Source organism: Cornus florida, unplaced genomic scaffold (assembly GCF_030987335.1).
Source record: "Cornus florida cultivar Cherokee Brave unplaced genomic scaffold, ASM3098733v1 CherokeeBrave_3.0.0_Hap2_Chr06, whole genome shotgun sequence".
NCBI classification, from domain to species: domain Eukaryota; kingdom Viridiplantae; phylum Streptophyta; class Magnoliopsida; order Cornales; family Cornaceae; genus Cornus; species Cornus florida.
This window is the reverse complement of record NW_026775576.1, coordinates 22,962,424-22,975,567: the sequence shown is the minus strand read 5'-3', so window position 1 is coordinate 22,975,567 and position 13,144 is coordinate 22,962,424. Positions and strand designations below refer to the sequence as shown.

General features: G+C 38.6%; 1 protein-coding gene across 1 annotated transcript in view; it reads right to left on the bottom strand.

Annotated features, from left to right (window-relative positions):
• The window catches only part of LOC132311189 (ubiquinone biosynthesis O-methyltransferase, mitochondrial-like), a 53,333-nt gene extending 44,866 nt beyond the window's left edge, over window positions 1-8,467 (bottom strand). The window contains exon 1 of the mRNA XM_059808981.1: window positions 8,047-8,467. Within this exon, the coding sequence (XP_059664964.1) occupies window positions 8,047-8,360 (314 nt within the window). The 5' untranslated portion in view covers window positions 8,361-8,467. The remainder of the gene's footprint in view (window positions 1-8,046) is intronic.
• Window positions 8,468-13,144: the final 4,677 nt, after the last annotated feature.

Below are 13,144 nucleotides of genomic sequence, written 5' to 3'. Positions count from 1 at the left end.
CTCAGATACTACGGGGATTACGTTTACGTGAAAACTAATGTGGTGATCTAAGGTGCTGCACAAAGTGGCGTTCTTTACTTGGACAGTGGTGTGGGGCAAGATCTTGACGCTTGATAATTTGAGGAGGCGAAGACAAATCACAGTTAACTGGTGTTGTATGTGTAAGTGCAATGGTAATCAGTGGATCATCTTCTTATGCATTATCCAGTGGCTTTGGACTATTAGTGTCTTTTGCTAGGACTGTTTGGGGTTTCGTAGGTTATGCCTCGATCTACGAGAGGATTGATGGAGGCTTGGAGAGGGTGCTATGTGGGAGGCCATGCTCGTGGGTTTTGGAGGATGGCGCCCTTGTGTTTATGGTGGTGTTTGTGGAGGGAGCGGAATAATAAATCATTTGAAGGAAAGGAATCCTCGATTGTCGTTCTTAAGTCAGCTTTTATTACATCTTTATGTCTTTGGGGTTCGGGTAGGCTTTGTTCCTCCCCGGAGGAGATGATTGATTTTATTTCTTCTTTGGGACCATAGGATCCCTTTGCTGTTTTTGGGACACGTTCCCCTTTTGAACGTTTTTTTGAATGAATTTGCTTATTATTCAAAAAAAAAAAAAAAAGAGAGAGAGAGAGAGAGTAGTGGGACTGGATCCTTATCAATAGTGAATCATTGAGTTATTTGAGTGGGTACAAATTGCCATTAGTTAATCAAAGTCCTGCATTCAATTGCCATGGAGGAGATTGTAGATTTTATGGACTTTTGAGAGTTTAGAGGTCCTTTTTGGCCTTGGGTAGTTTTTGAGGAATGCGTTCCCTTTTAATGCATATATTACTCCTTTTAATGCATATATTACTTATCAAAAAAAAAAAGGTGAATAGATTTTTGAATCCTATGGGTAGACATCTCTGAACTTTATAGCATCACACAGGTTATTATACTTGATTTTCAGCGTTTTTAAAGGCAAGCTGAACACAAAGGTGAGAATAAATTATGATATTCTCTTTTCATATCACATATGTTAGTTTACAAGCCTATATAGTGTATTACAAATTCTAAGGAAAAGGTATATACAGATCATAAGTCCTATAATATAGGAACTAATGTAAAATTTAAAAAAGTCAACTATCTAACTATGGATAATTCCTAAAAATCCTCCCTAACTAATTTCCTAACAATTCAGCCTAGATCTTGCTACACTCCCCCTCAAGTTGGCTTGAAAAATATCGTGCATTCCCAGCTTGCATGTAAGATTGTCAAATTTCCCCTTCGGTAACCTTTAGTAAGGATATCTGCTACCTGTTCTCCTGTAGGAATATAGGGCATGCATATCACTCCTTTCAATTTCTCCTTAATAAAATGTCGATCAACTTCCACATGCTTAGTCCTATCATATTGGACAGGATTGTGAGCTATGTTGATTGCAGCTTTATTATCACAATAAAGCTTCATAGGCATCCGACTTCAGATTTTAAGATCTTCAAGTAATCTTTTCAGCCACAAAAGTTCACAAATTCCATGAGCAACTGCTCTGAACTCAGCTTCTGCACTACTCCTTGCTACAACGGTTTGCTTCTTGCTCCTCAAAGAAACCAAGTTGCCACCAACATAAGTGCAATAACCTGAAGTAGACCTTCTATCCGTCACACTACCTGCCCAATCAGCATCGGTATAGGCTTCGATCCTTAGATGGCTGTGGTTTTCAAACAACAAACCTCTTCCAGTTGATCCCTTTAGGTATTTGAGAATCCAGTAGACTACCTCAAAGTGTTCTTCTCCTGGTGAGTGCATAAATTGACTCACTACACTCACTGCAAAGGCAATATCTGGCCGAGTGTGTGAAAGATAAATGAGTCTTCCAACCAGACTTTGGAATTGCTCTCGGTTCACCACTTTTTCTGCACTTGCTGCCTACAACTTTAAACTGGGCTCCATAGGTGATTCCACCGGTTTGTAGCCAAGTAAACCTGTCTCTATAAGTAAATCCAACACATACTTCCTTTGAGAGACAAATATCCCTCTCTTGGATCTAGCAAATTCCATTCCTAGAAGTATTTCAAAGCTCCAAGATCTTTTATCTCAAATTCCTTTGCAAGAAAAGACTTCAAATCCTCCAAAGGTTTCCTAGTAATCTATTCCACGTGTTTGGGTGAAGCCTTTAGCTACGAGTCTCGCCTTATATCTCTCAATATTACCATCAGCCTTATATTTGACCATGAACACCCATTTGTAGCCTACGGTCTTCTTCTCCCTTGGCAACTCAACAAACTCCCAAGTTTTGTTCTTATCAAGAGCCATCATCTCTTCCACAACTACTGCCTTCCACTCAGTATGATTCAAGGCCTCCTATATAGTTCTAGGAATTGAACTAGAGAGATTAGTGGTAAAAGCTCTATAATTTGGAGACAATCTATGGTAGGACACATATTTAGCGATAAGATGCATGGTAGAAGAGCGAGTACCCTTCCTAAGTGCAATAGGAATATCAAGGTCATGAGAAAGGCTCTCTTCATTGCTGGTTTCAGGAATTAAAGATGGATTAGAGACAGAAATACCTGTTTCATTCAAGTTGCCTTTATCCGAAGAATTTTCTTGGCAGGTAGCAGGTTGGTGCTCTTTATTTTGATCCTTCCTTCTTTGAGAGTAAACACGAAGCTCAGAATGAGGTTGGATTTGAAGTGGTTCTCCCCCTTAAGTGTAGTCTATAATGTTTGACTCAATTGGCTTCGGAGAGGTTGAAATAGTGGGTTCAATAGGTAAGATAGAGTTTGGTGAAACACTAGGCAACGGTAAAGAGCCTAACACTTCCCAAAAATGGTCTTGCCTCTCATTACTCTCCCCTAAAGAGTTTTTTTGATGAAACAGGGTTGAGTCTCAAAAAAGGTCACATCCATACTCACAAACAATTTTTTAGCGGTGAGGTTATAACATTTATACCCTTTATGTTTAGGAGAGTACCCAACAAACGTGCACTTTTCAGCCCTATGATCAGGTTTTGATCGGTCCCGTGTATGAACATGTACAAAAGCAGTGCATCCAAACACTTTAAGAGGTAATGAGGTGAAGATCCTAATATGGGGAAAAACTGACAGCAAGCTGTTTAGGAGCGTCTCAAATTTCAACACCCTAGTTGGCATCCTGTTGATCAAATATGAAGCTGTAAGAACAGCCTCACCCCATAGATATTTAGGAACCCCCATAGTGAACATTATTGCCCTAGCAACCTCAACTAACCCCGTTTTGCCGTGGGGTATCAAAGCAAGTGGACCGATGGAAAATACCCTTTTCTTTCAAAAAAATCACCAAGAATAGAGTTATAGAATTCTTTTCCATTGTCGGTTCTAAATACTTGAATCCGGGTTTGAAACTGGTTTTCAATCATGGCATAAGACTCGTTAAACACTCTTGCAGCCTCAGATTTTTCTCTTAAAAGATATACCCAACACACTCTAGTATGGTCAACAATGAAATTGATGAACCACCTAGTTCCAATCACATTAGTAACCCGAGAAGGCCCCGACACATCACTATGAATCAAATAAAATGGTTTGGATGCTTGATATAAATGAGAAGGATGAAAAACACGATGATGCTTTGATAATTGACAAGATTCGCATTGAAATAACAAAGGATTTAAATTTTTGAACAGGGATGGAAACAAATGTTTTAAGTAAGAGAAACTAGGATGGCCTAACCTATAGGGCCATAACATTATTTGACTTTTAACATAAGTAGAACTATCACTACTACTTGCAGCTTGAGCTTGTCCACCCCTGAAGATTTCATTATCAAAATAATAGAGTCCATCAACCACCTAGCACTGCCAATCATCTTCCCCAAATATAGGTCCTGAAATTCACAGTGAGAATTAAGAAATTTGACAACACAGTTAGAATCCTTGGTGAATTTACTAACTAATAAAAGATTGCAAGAAAGGTTAGGCACACAGAGGACAGATTTTAAAACAAGGTTTTTGAGACAACTATAGAACCTTTTCCTGTAATTGGAGGCAAACTACCATCAGCAATACGAATTTTTAAGTAAACAGAACTTGGAAAATATGTACTAAACAAATGTGATAAACTAGTCATATGATCAGATGCACCAGAATCAATGATCCAAGGTGCCGGATTTAAAGAACTAGTGAGAGCACTTAAAGAGCTACCCTTTTGGGCAAGAGAACCCGAGGAGACACTTGAAACCTGAGTTTGGTTCAGCAGATTGGAGAGATGATCAAGGTGCTCCTTACTGAATAGAGATGTCTCGGTTTCAGTAGTAGCCTGCATTCCACGCTCATTCTTGTCTCCAAATCTGCCTACCTTCCAATTTGTTGTTTTCCATGTAGTTTCCAGCATGTTTCTCGCGTGTGCCTTGGTTTGTTACAGAAATCCCACCAGATCTTGGTTTTCTCTTCAATCTTCCGTTGTGGGTCATTTGTTGGTTTTAGATTAACTACAGCTGCTGCCATTTCAGTGGTTGTTACATTGAGTGCAGAGTTCTCACTATGAGTGCCAGAGGATTTATTTCGATTTATTTCCCATCATCACCAACCTGCAGCTTTCTTCCCTCCTAACTCCCAAGAAGACTTCTCTAGTGGTAGGCAGTGGCTCTTTGCCTAGAATATGTCCTCTCACTTCGTCTAACTCAGCATTAAGTCCAACCAAAAATTCAAATACACAGTCATTTTCAACTGTTTTCTTGAACTGGGCACTATCGCCTGCACACTTCCATTCAAAATCATAAAAGAGGTCAAGTTCTTGCCACAGACCTTGTAATATGTTGTAATACTTTTTGCAACAGTCTGATCTCCTTGTCTTGTTTCTCGGATCCTTGTTCTAATTTCATAGACTTGTGCAGAATTGCCTAAGTCTGAGAATGTCTCACTCACTGCATCCCATAATAATTTGTTAGTGGAGAGATACATAAATGTCTAGCCTATCTCCGATTCCATGGAGTTCACTAGCCATGACATAATCATTGAATTTTCTGCATCCCGAACGGCATATGCTAGATCATCTTCCTTTGGGGCCTGCTTTGCTCCAGTTAAATAACCAATCTTCCCCCGCCCTCAGACGAACAACTTTAGGGATTGAGACCACCGTAGAAAATGTTGTCCATTCAGCCGATGAGTGGTAATTTGGAGGATTGGGTTGTCACCTGAACCAGATGCAGTGATCTAGGATTTCTGAGCGTTTGAAGAATCGACCGAAACTTCCTCAGTGGAGAATCCGGACATCGCAGATTTAACCAAAAAAATCATCCAGAAACGACGAAGAGAAATAGAAGAATAAGTCTTCTATAATTCTAGTATAAACGACCAGAATTAACGATGAATGTTTGCTGATTTTATCGAATAATCAGCAGAACAATGGAGTAGTTTACCGTCCTAGTGAGGGCGGCTCTGATACCATGAACACAGAGGTGAAAAAGAATAAATTCTGATATTCACTTTTCATATCACATATGTTAGTTTACAAGCCTATATTTTTTTATTTTTTGATAAGTAAAATGTATAAAAGGCGTTCAAAAGGGGAACGCGTCCCAAGCTATACAAAAAACTGAAACTATGATCTCAAGGAACCCACAAAGTCCACAATATCCTCAATGGAGGAAAAATATCTCCCCCAACCCCAACAAAAAAGAGTACAAATAATAGAGAATTTCAACACCCCAATGGAGGCCTCCTTCCCATCAAAAGATCTTTTATTCCGCTCTTTCCAAATGCTCCACCAAACACAAAAGGGGGTTACCCTCCAGAAGACTCTCGCCTGAGCCCCCACCCATTGGCCCCTCCAAATATCCAGCAAATCCCGAGATATCCGAGGCATAACCCAATGAATACCAAACAAATCAAAAATGAGACTCCAACAATCATGAGCCACAGGACAGTGCAGCAACAGGTGATCCACTGACTCCCCATTCAACTTACAAAGACCACACCGATTAACAATAATATGTCTTCGTTTCCTCAAGTTATCCAAAGTCAAAATCTTGCTTCAAGCTACAGTCTACACGAAAAAGGCCACCCTAAGAGGCGCCTTCGACAACCACACCGTCTTCCACGGGAAGGAAGCGCCATGAAAACCAAAAACGCATACAAAAAAGACCGGACCTGGACCATCCCCTGAGAAGAGTGCAACCAAAACAAGGAGTCAACACCGGTGCCCTCCACCTCCTGTCTGTACAAGAGAGCCAACAAGCCAGTGACATCATCCAACTCCCAATCCTGAAAAGATCGTCGGAATCGCACATCCCAAGATAACCTCCCGCTATCAAGGCGATAGCAGTTAGCAACCATAGTATGTTTGTCAACAGCAATCCTGAACAGCCTTGGAAACAAAAGAGCCAGAGGCCTATCCGTGCACCAGGGATCCTCCTAAAACCGGACAAACCTTCCATCCCGAACTTTGAATCTAACATGTTTGGAAAACTCGTCCCATCCTTTTCCAATGGCCCTCCACACCCCTACTCCACTAGCAGACCTGACTGGCCTAGCTGACCACCCCCCTCTCTCCTCCCCAAAGCGACAAGAAATAACCCTTCTCCATAATCTATGCCTTTCACTGCCGAATCTCCAAAGCCACTTACCAAGGAGAGCACTATTAAAGGGGGCCAATCTCCTAATCCCAAGCCCGCCCAACTGAAGAGGCCTGCAAACCTGCTCCCACCTGACAAGATGATACTTAAACTCCTCTCCACGACCCCCCCAAAGGAAGTTACGTTGCAACATCTCCAAACGGCCAACAACCGAGGCTGGAACCTGAAAGAGCGAAAGAAAATACGTTGGAAGGCTTGACAAGACGCTTTTCACTAGCGTAACTTTACCACCCTTGGAGATATATTGCTTTTTCCAACCAGTAGATAGACAGATTTTGTGAGAAATGGTAACTGCTTTGTTGAAATATAATTATAGAACAGCTGATCATTAAATCTTCAAATTCTTGCAGCTGCTATTTGAATCTTAGTGGTAAATAGACTATTATATTAAAGAAATGTTCCAAATACTACCCATCTTGTATTTGGGGCTGCATGAGGCTGGTATTCAAGAATCTCCCAAACTGAACACTAAAAAAACCAAGAAGGATTTTATGTGTGTGTGAGAAAGGCAACTCAAAATGATAAGGACCAACTACTCTTATACATACTAATACTGAGAATATTTGAATGACTAGATGGACCAAACCTCCAACTACCACAACAGTTATAAATGGACAAATAAATAAATGAACATTTTATTCACTAAAATTATAGCAAGTAATCAAACCAAGCTGGGACCTTGGACTACTTTCCATCATAATATCGGAGAGATGAGAGAGAGAGAGAGAATCATTTGACAAGCCGCTTCGTAAAGAAAAATGTTCGCATTTCCTTATTATCATGCATGGAATTGCGGAAAATATTTAAAGAAATCTAAATTTCAACTTTTTACAAACAAATCCATTATCAATAATATATCTTGCAGGTCACGAGGGTGGACTCTAGCAGGTCTAAACTCAACAGGATGCTATTTACAGCTGTGCTATGGGCTTTGTGGGGTGAGAGAAACAAGAGATACCACCAAGGGGTCTGTCTATCAGTTGAAGAGATTGCTAAAGCAACTTGCTATATGGTTGCTGATGCTGCTGGTCTTAACTTCCACCATGTCATCAATTTTTTGTAATTCTTTTATGTTGTCTGGTTTTAGGTTTGATTTGTATTGGAAATGGTATTATTCCATTTCACAGGCTGGTTTGTTATGTATGTGGGGTATGCCCCTACATTGATCCATTGTACTGAGAGTCAAATTTTTTAATTATTAATACAACGCCTAGTTATGAAAAAAAAAAAGAAGTAACTGTAGTACTTTTCGAATGCATATTTAACAGGAGAAGAAAAGTTGTTGCAATTATGTACACGAAAGATAGGAGAAATGCCAATAATAAACTGCATAAAATAAGACAAAAAAATTATAAAAAAATTAAAATTTATTCTATTTTCTACCTTTTTCAGAACCACAGGGACCATAAAGAAAACACAAAGAAATAAAGATTAGGAAGAGTAATAAAAATCTAAACTCACCAAGTTTCGGCTATGGAGGAAAATTTAGCAAGCTCGGCTTCGTTCAAAGACGAGGATGAAGTTGGAACCCTATTGAAATTTTTCACATCATTTGTTGTATCACCATTGATTGGAGGCTTCTCAGGCAAAGACGGATTGATTGGAACCGGTTGAGAAACATCAGAGTAAGGTCTTAAGTGAACAAAGGTTTGTGGAGATCTGAGGATCGAGCGTTTAAGAGAAAAAATAGGGTTAGGGTTTGAGAATCGGTAAAAGAGAATGTGGTGATCGGTTTTACACAGAGTTCGGAGATGGTTCAGAAGCTTTGAAGCCATTGTGGAAGACAACGGAAAAGAAGCAGGAGAAATAAATCGGCGAAGGCAATGATTTGGTTCAGAGGAGTAGCATTGGGCCGATGGGCCTCTAAACTAGCAGCCCAAATACAACCTCCAAGGAAATGATGGCCCTTTGTTGCCCACCTCCCTTTTTTAAGTTGGACAAAGGGCCCAATAACATATTTATGGTATATTTTGATGGCCCTTTATTTAGTTTGAAAATATTTAACACTATGTGGCCCAATAAAACTAAATATAGGTAAGTCCATACTTAGCCCCCGAAATGAAACTATTCATTGGGCCTCTAACAACTTTAAATCCAATACTAATATATAAAATGTTTTTAAACCTGTAATAAAATATGTGTGTGGGTATATATAGATATATATAGAGAGAGAGAGAGAGAGTAATATTATAAAAGAGATAAAAATAGAGCTTTAGAGAGATAGAGAAAGAGAACGAAGAGATGGAATAAAGAGAAAGAGAAAACTGTTTTTCCTTACACCATCAATTGTATACAAGAAGCCTATTTATAGGCATACACTGAGGCTTCCCAAACAAGCCATGATAATGGCTTTCACAGTAAGCTAATCTTCTAATCTTCCTTCTCACACCAATTTTGTGTCATCATTGACTTCATTTATTATGGACACCACATAGATATATATATAACACTCCCCCTTGGAGTCCACAATATTATACTAATAATATGCCTCGTTAAAACCTTGCTAAGGAAAACCCAGTGGGACAAAACCCTAGCGAAGGAAAAAGAGTAAAGTATTCTTATGTATCTGAAAATGGTATTGCATAGATTAAAACTGCCTCATTAAAACCTTGCCAGGAAAACCCAGTGGGACAAAACCTGGACGAAGGAAAAAGAATACAACATGCCAATACCTCTTTGATCAATTGCTCCCCCTCATTAGATCAACCTTGAAGATCCTTTAGTTGACGCATTCGAATGTTGTGCACTAGTTTTTTGAATGTTGTAGTTGGAAGCGTTTTAGTGAATAGATCTGCTAGATTTTCACATGAACGTATCTTCTGAATATCAATATCACCCTTTTTCTGGAGTTCATGTGCATAAAAGAATTTTGGTGAGATGTGCTTGGTCCTGTCACTTTTATATACCATTCCTTCATCTGTGCAATGCATGCCACATTATCTTCATATAATACTGTTGGGCTATCTTTTATTGATAAGAGACCACATGTTCGACTATGTTGAATCATTGATCTCAACCAAAAACATTCCCTGCTTACCTCATGAATTGCGAGTATCTCAGAATGATTTGAAGAAGTGGCAATCATTGTCTGTTTCATAAATCGCCATGATATAGCTGCACCGCCACAAGTAAACACATACCCTGTTTATGAATAAGCTTTATGTGGGTCAGAGAGATAGCCAGCATTTGCATATCCAATTAATTGAGAATTTGGCGCCTATGAATAAAACAATCCCATATCAGTTGTGCCACGAAGATATCGCAATATATGTTTGATTCCATTCCAATGTCTGCGAGTTGGTGCAGAACTGTACCTTGCTAATAAATTGACTGAAAAAATTATATCAGGTCTTGTGCAATTTGCAAGATACAAAAGAGCACCAATCGCACTGAGATAGGGCACTTCAGGACCAAGGAGTTCTTCATCTTCTTCTCGGGGACGAAAAGGATCTTTCTTGATGTCAAGTGATCGGACAATATAGGAGAGTTTAATGGATAGGCTTTATCCATATGAAAATGTCTCAAAATCTTTTCTGTATATGTTGATTGATGGATGAAAATACTACTCGAAAAATGTTCAACCTGCAGCCCAAGGCAGAATTTTGTCTTTCCGAGATCTTTCATTTCGAATTCTTTCTTTAAATAAGTGGCCGTCTTTTCGATCTCACCCAATATTCCCACAAGATTCAGATCATCAACATATACTGCAACAATAACAAAACCAGATTCTGATTTGTCAATAAAAATGCATGGACAAATATGACTGTTCACATATCCTTCTTTGAGTAAGTAATCACTAAGGCGATTATACCACATATGTCCAGATTGCTTCAATCCATACAAGGATCGTTGTAATTTTATCGAGTGCATATTACGTGGTTTTCAGGCATTTTAAATCCCTCTAGGATTTTCATATAAATATCACTATCTAGTGATCCATATAAATATGTTGTAACCACGTCCATTAGATGCATATGCAATCTTTCTATTACTGTCAAATGTATTATGAATCTAAATGTGGATGCATCAATCACAGGAGAGTATGTTTCCTCATAATCAATACTATCTCTCTGTGAGAAACCTTGAGCTACTATTCGAGCTTTGTATCTCACGATTTCATTTTTCTCATTACGTTTTCGTACAAACACCCATTTGTACACAACAGGATTAACACCCTCATGTGTTTGGACTACTAGTCCAAATACTTCACGTTTAGCTAATGAATTTAGCTCTGCTTGTATTGCTTCTTTCCATTTTGGCCAATCATTTCTTTGTCGACATTCTTCGACGTTTTGAGGTTCCGGATCCTCATTATCAATATCAAGAGTAACGAGATATGAGAATATGTTGTGGACAACAATTTCATTTCTATTCTATCTCGTTTCATAATTTAGTGAGATCTCATCATTTTCAGGTACCTTTGCCTCATCAAGGGCTACATCATCATCTGTTGCCTTTGCCTCATTAACATTTATTATTTCATCATGTTTAGGTACCTGAGACTTATCAAGAGCCTCCGCCTTATCAAAGGCTATTGTTTCAGATTGATCAATAATATCTGTTGCTTCTTTGGTGGCCTCTTCAGGAGTGCCAGCTTTTCTTTGTGATTTCCTCTTACGAGGAGCAGTATCTTTTGCACCAACTGGTTTGCCACGCTTCAGGCGTGTTTTAGATGCATTTGCTGCATTACTAACAGAAGGTCCCTCAGGGACAGCAATTCGAGCTGGAATATTTACAGTTGATATATACGATTTTATCACTTTCTTTTTATCAGTAAATGCATCAGGTAATTGATTTGCAACATTTTGCAAGTGAATGATCCTTTGAACTTCTCGTTCACATTGGTTTGTACGAGGATCAAAATGAGATATTTTCAGGGCATTCCAAGTAAGATCACGTTGCTGTTGTGCCTTTTCTCCCCCTAATGGTGGGAAAACAGTCTCATCAAAATGACAGTTAGCAAATCGTGCTTTAAAGACATCACCTGTCAGGGGTTCAAGATATCTAATAATAGATGGAGAATCAAAACCAACATAAATTCCAAGTCTACGTTGAGGACCCATTTTTGTGCGTTGGGGTGGTACAATTGGAACATATACAGCACAACCAAAAACTCGTATGTGGGAGATATTGGGTTGTTGACCAAAAACAAGTTGCAATGGTGAGTACTTATGAAAAGCAGTTGGTCGTATACGAACTAATGATGCAGCATGCAATATGGCATGACCCGAGGCAGAAACAGGTAATTTTGTTCGCATAAGCAAATGACGACCAATTAGCTGAAGTCTTTTAATAAAAGATTCAGCCATACCATTTTCAGTATGAGTGTGTGCAACAGGATGTTCAACATTAATTCCAACTGACATGTAATAATCATCAAAAGCTTGAGAAGAAAATTCAGCGGCATTATCAAGACGAATTGTCATGATTGGGTAATCAGAAAAGTGTGCCCGTAATTTGATGATTTGAGCAAAAAGTTTAGCAAATGTAACATTACGAGTAGAAAGCAGACAAACATGTGACCATCGTATTGAGGCATCAATTAAGACCATAAAATAACGAAATGGTCTAGAGGGTGGATGAATTGGCCCACATATATCCCCGTGAATTCATTGTAAAAATGGAGGAGACTCAACAATGACTTTTGAAGGGGATGGTCTGATAATCAACTTACCTTGTGAGCAGGCGGTGCATAGATGATTATTTGGTACGATGATTTTTTGATCCTTTAGTGGGTGTCTATGTGAATTTTCAATAATTCGACGCATCATTGTACTCCTTGGGTGACCAAGTCGATCATACCAAAGCATAAAAAGTTTTGGGTCACAAGATTTTTTATGGATCACAGCATTTAACTCAATTGTTCTAATGGTTGTATAGTATAACCTAGAAGAGAAAACAGGGAGTTTTTCTAATATCAGTTTCTTGCCTAAGGTAATGGAAGTAACGTAGAGATATTTCACATTTATTTCATTTGCAGTCTCAATATGATACCCATTATGACGCAAGTCTTTAAAACTTAACATATTTCTTCGAGAACTTGTAGAATATAAGGCATCATTGATTTGTAATCTTGTTCCATGTGGTAAAATGATGTTGGCTCGTCCGGAGCCTTAAATCAAGTCGGTGGGACCCGATATGGTACTTATACTGGCGTCTGTCAGAGTTAAGCGGGAAAAATATTTTTTATCTCGAAGGATTATATGTGTTGTTCCACTATCTACAAGACATATATCTTCTCCATTTATTTTGGAAATAGTAAGATCCATTCCTATGCATGCAAATTTCTTTATCAGAAAAGAAACTTTTATAACAAAAGAAACTTTAATACAAACTAGAACATAAAACTTTAATACAAGGAAAATAAAAACATAGTAGACAGAACATGAAAAGAAAAAAAGATTAATTGGTGTGGACATTTCCATCACCAATCAGGAAGTCTATCTTTTCATCACGGTCCTCAAAGAAATCTGATATATCCAAATTTGTGATGTTAACTGGCTCATTATGATCAATGAAATTCATTTCTAGATTTGTGATGTCAACTGGCTTATCATGA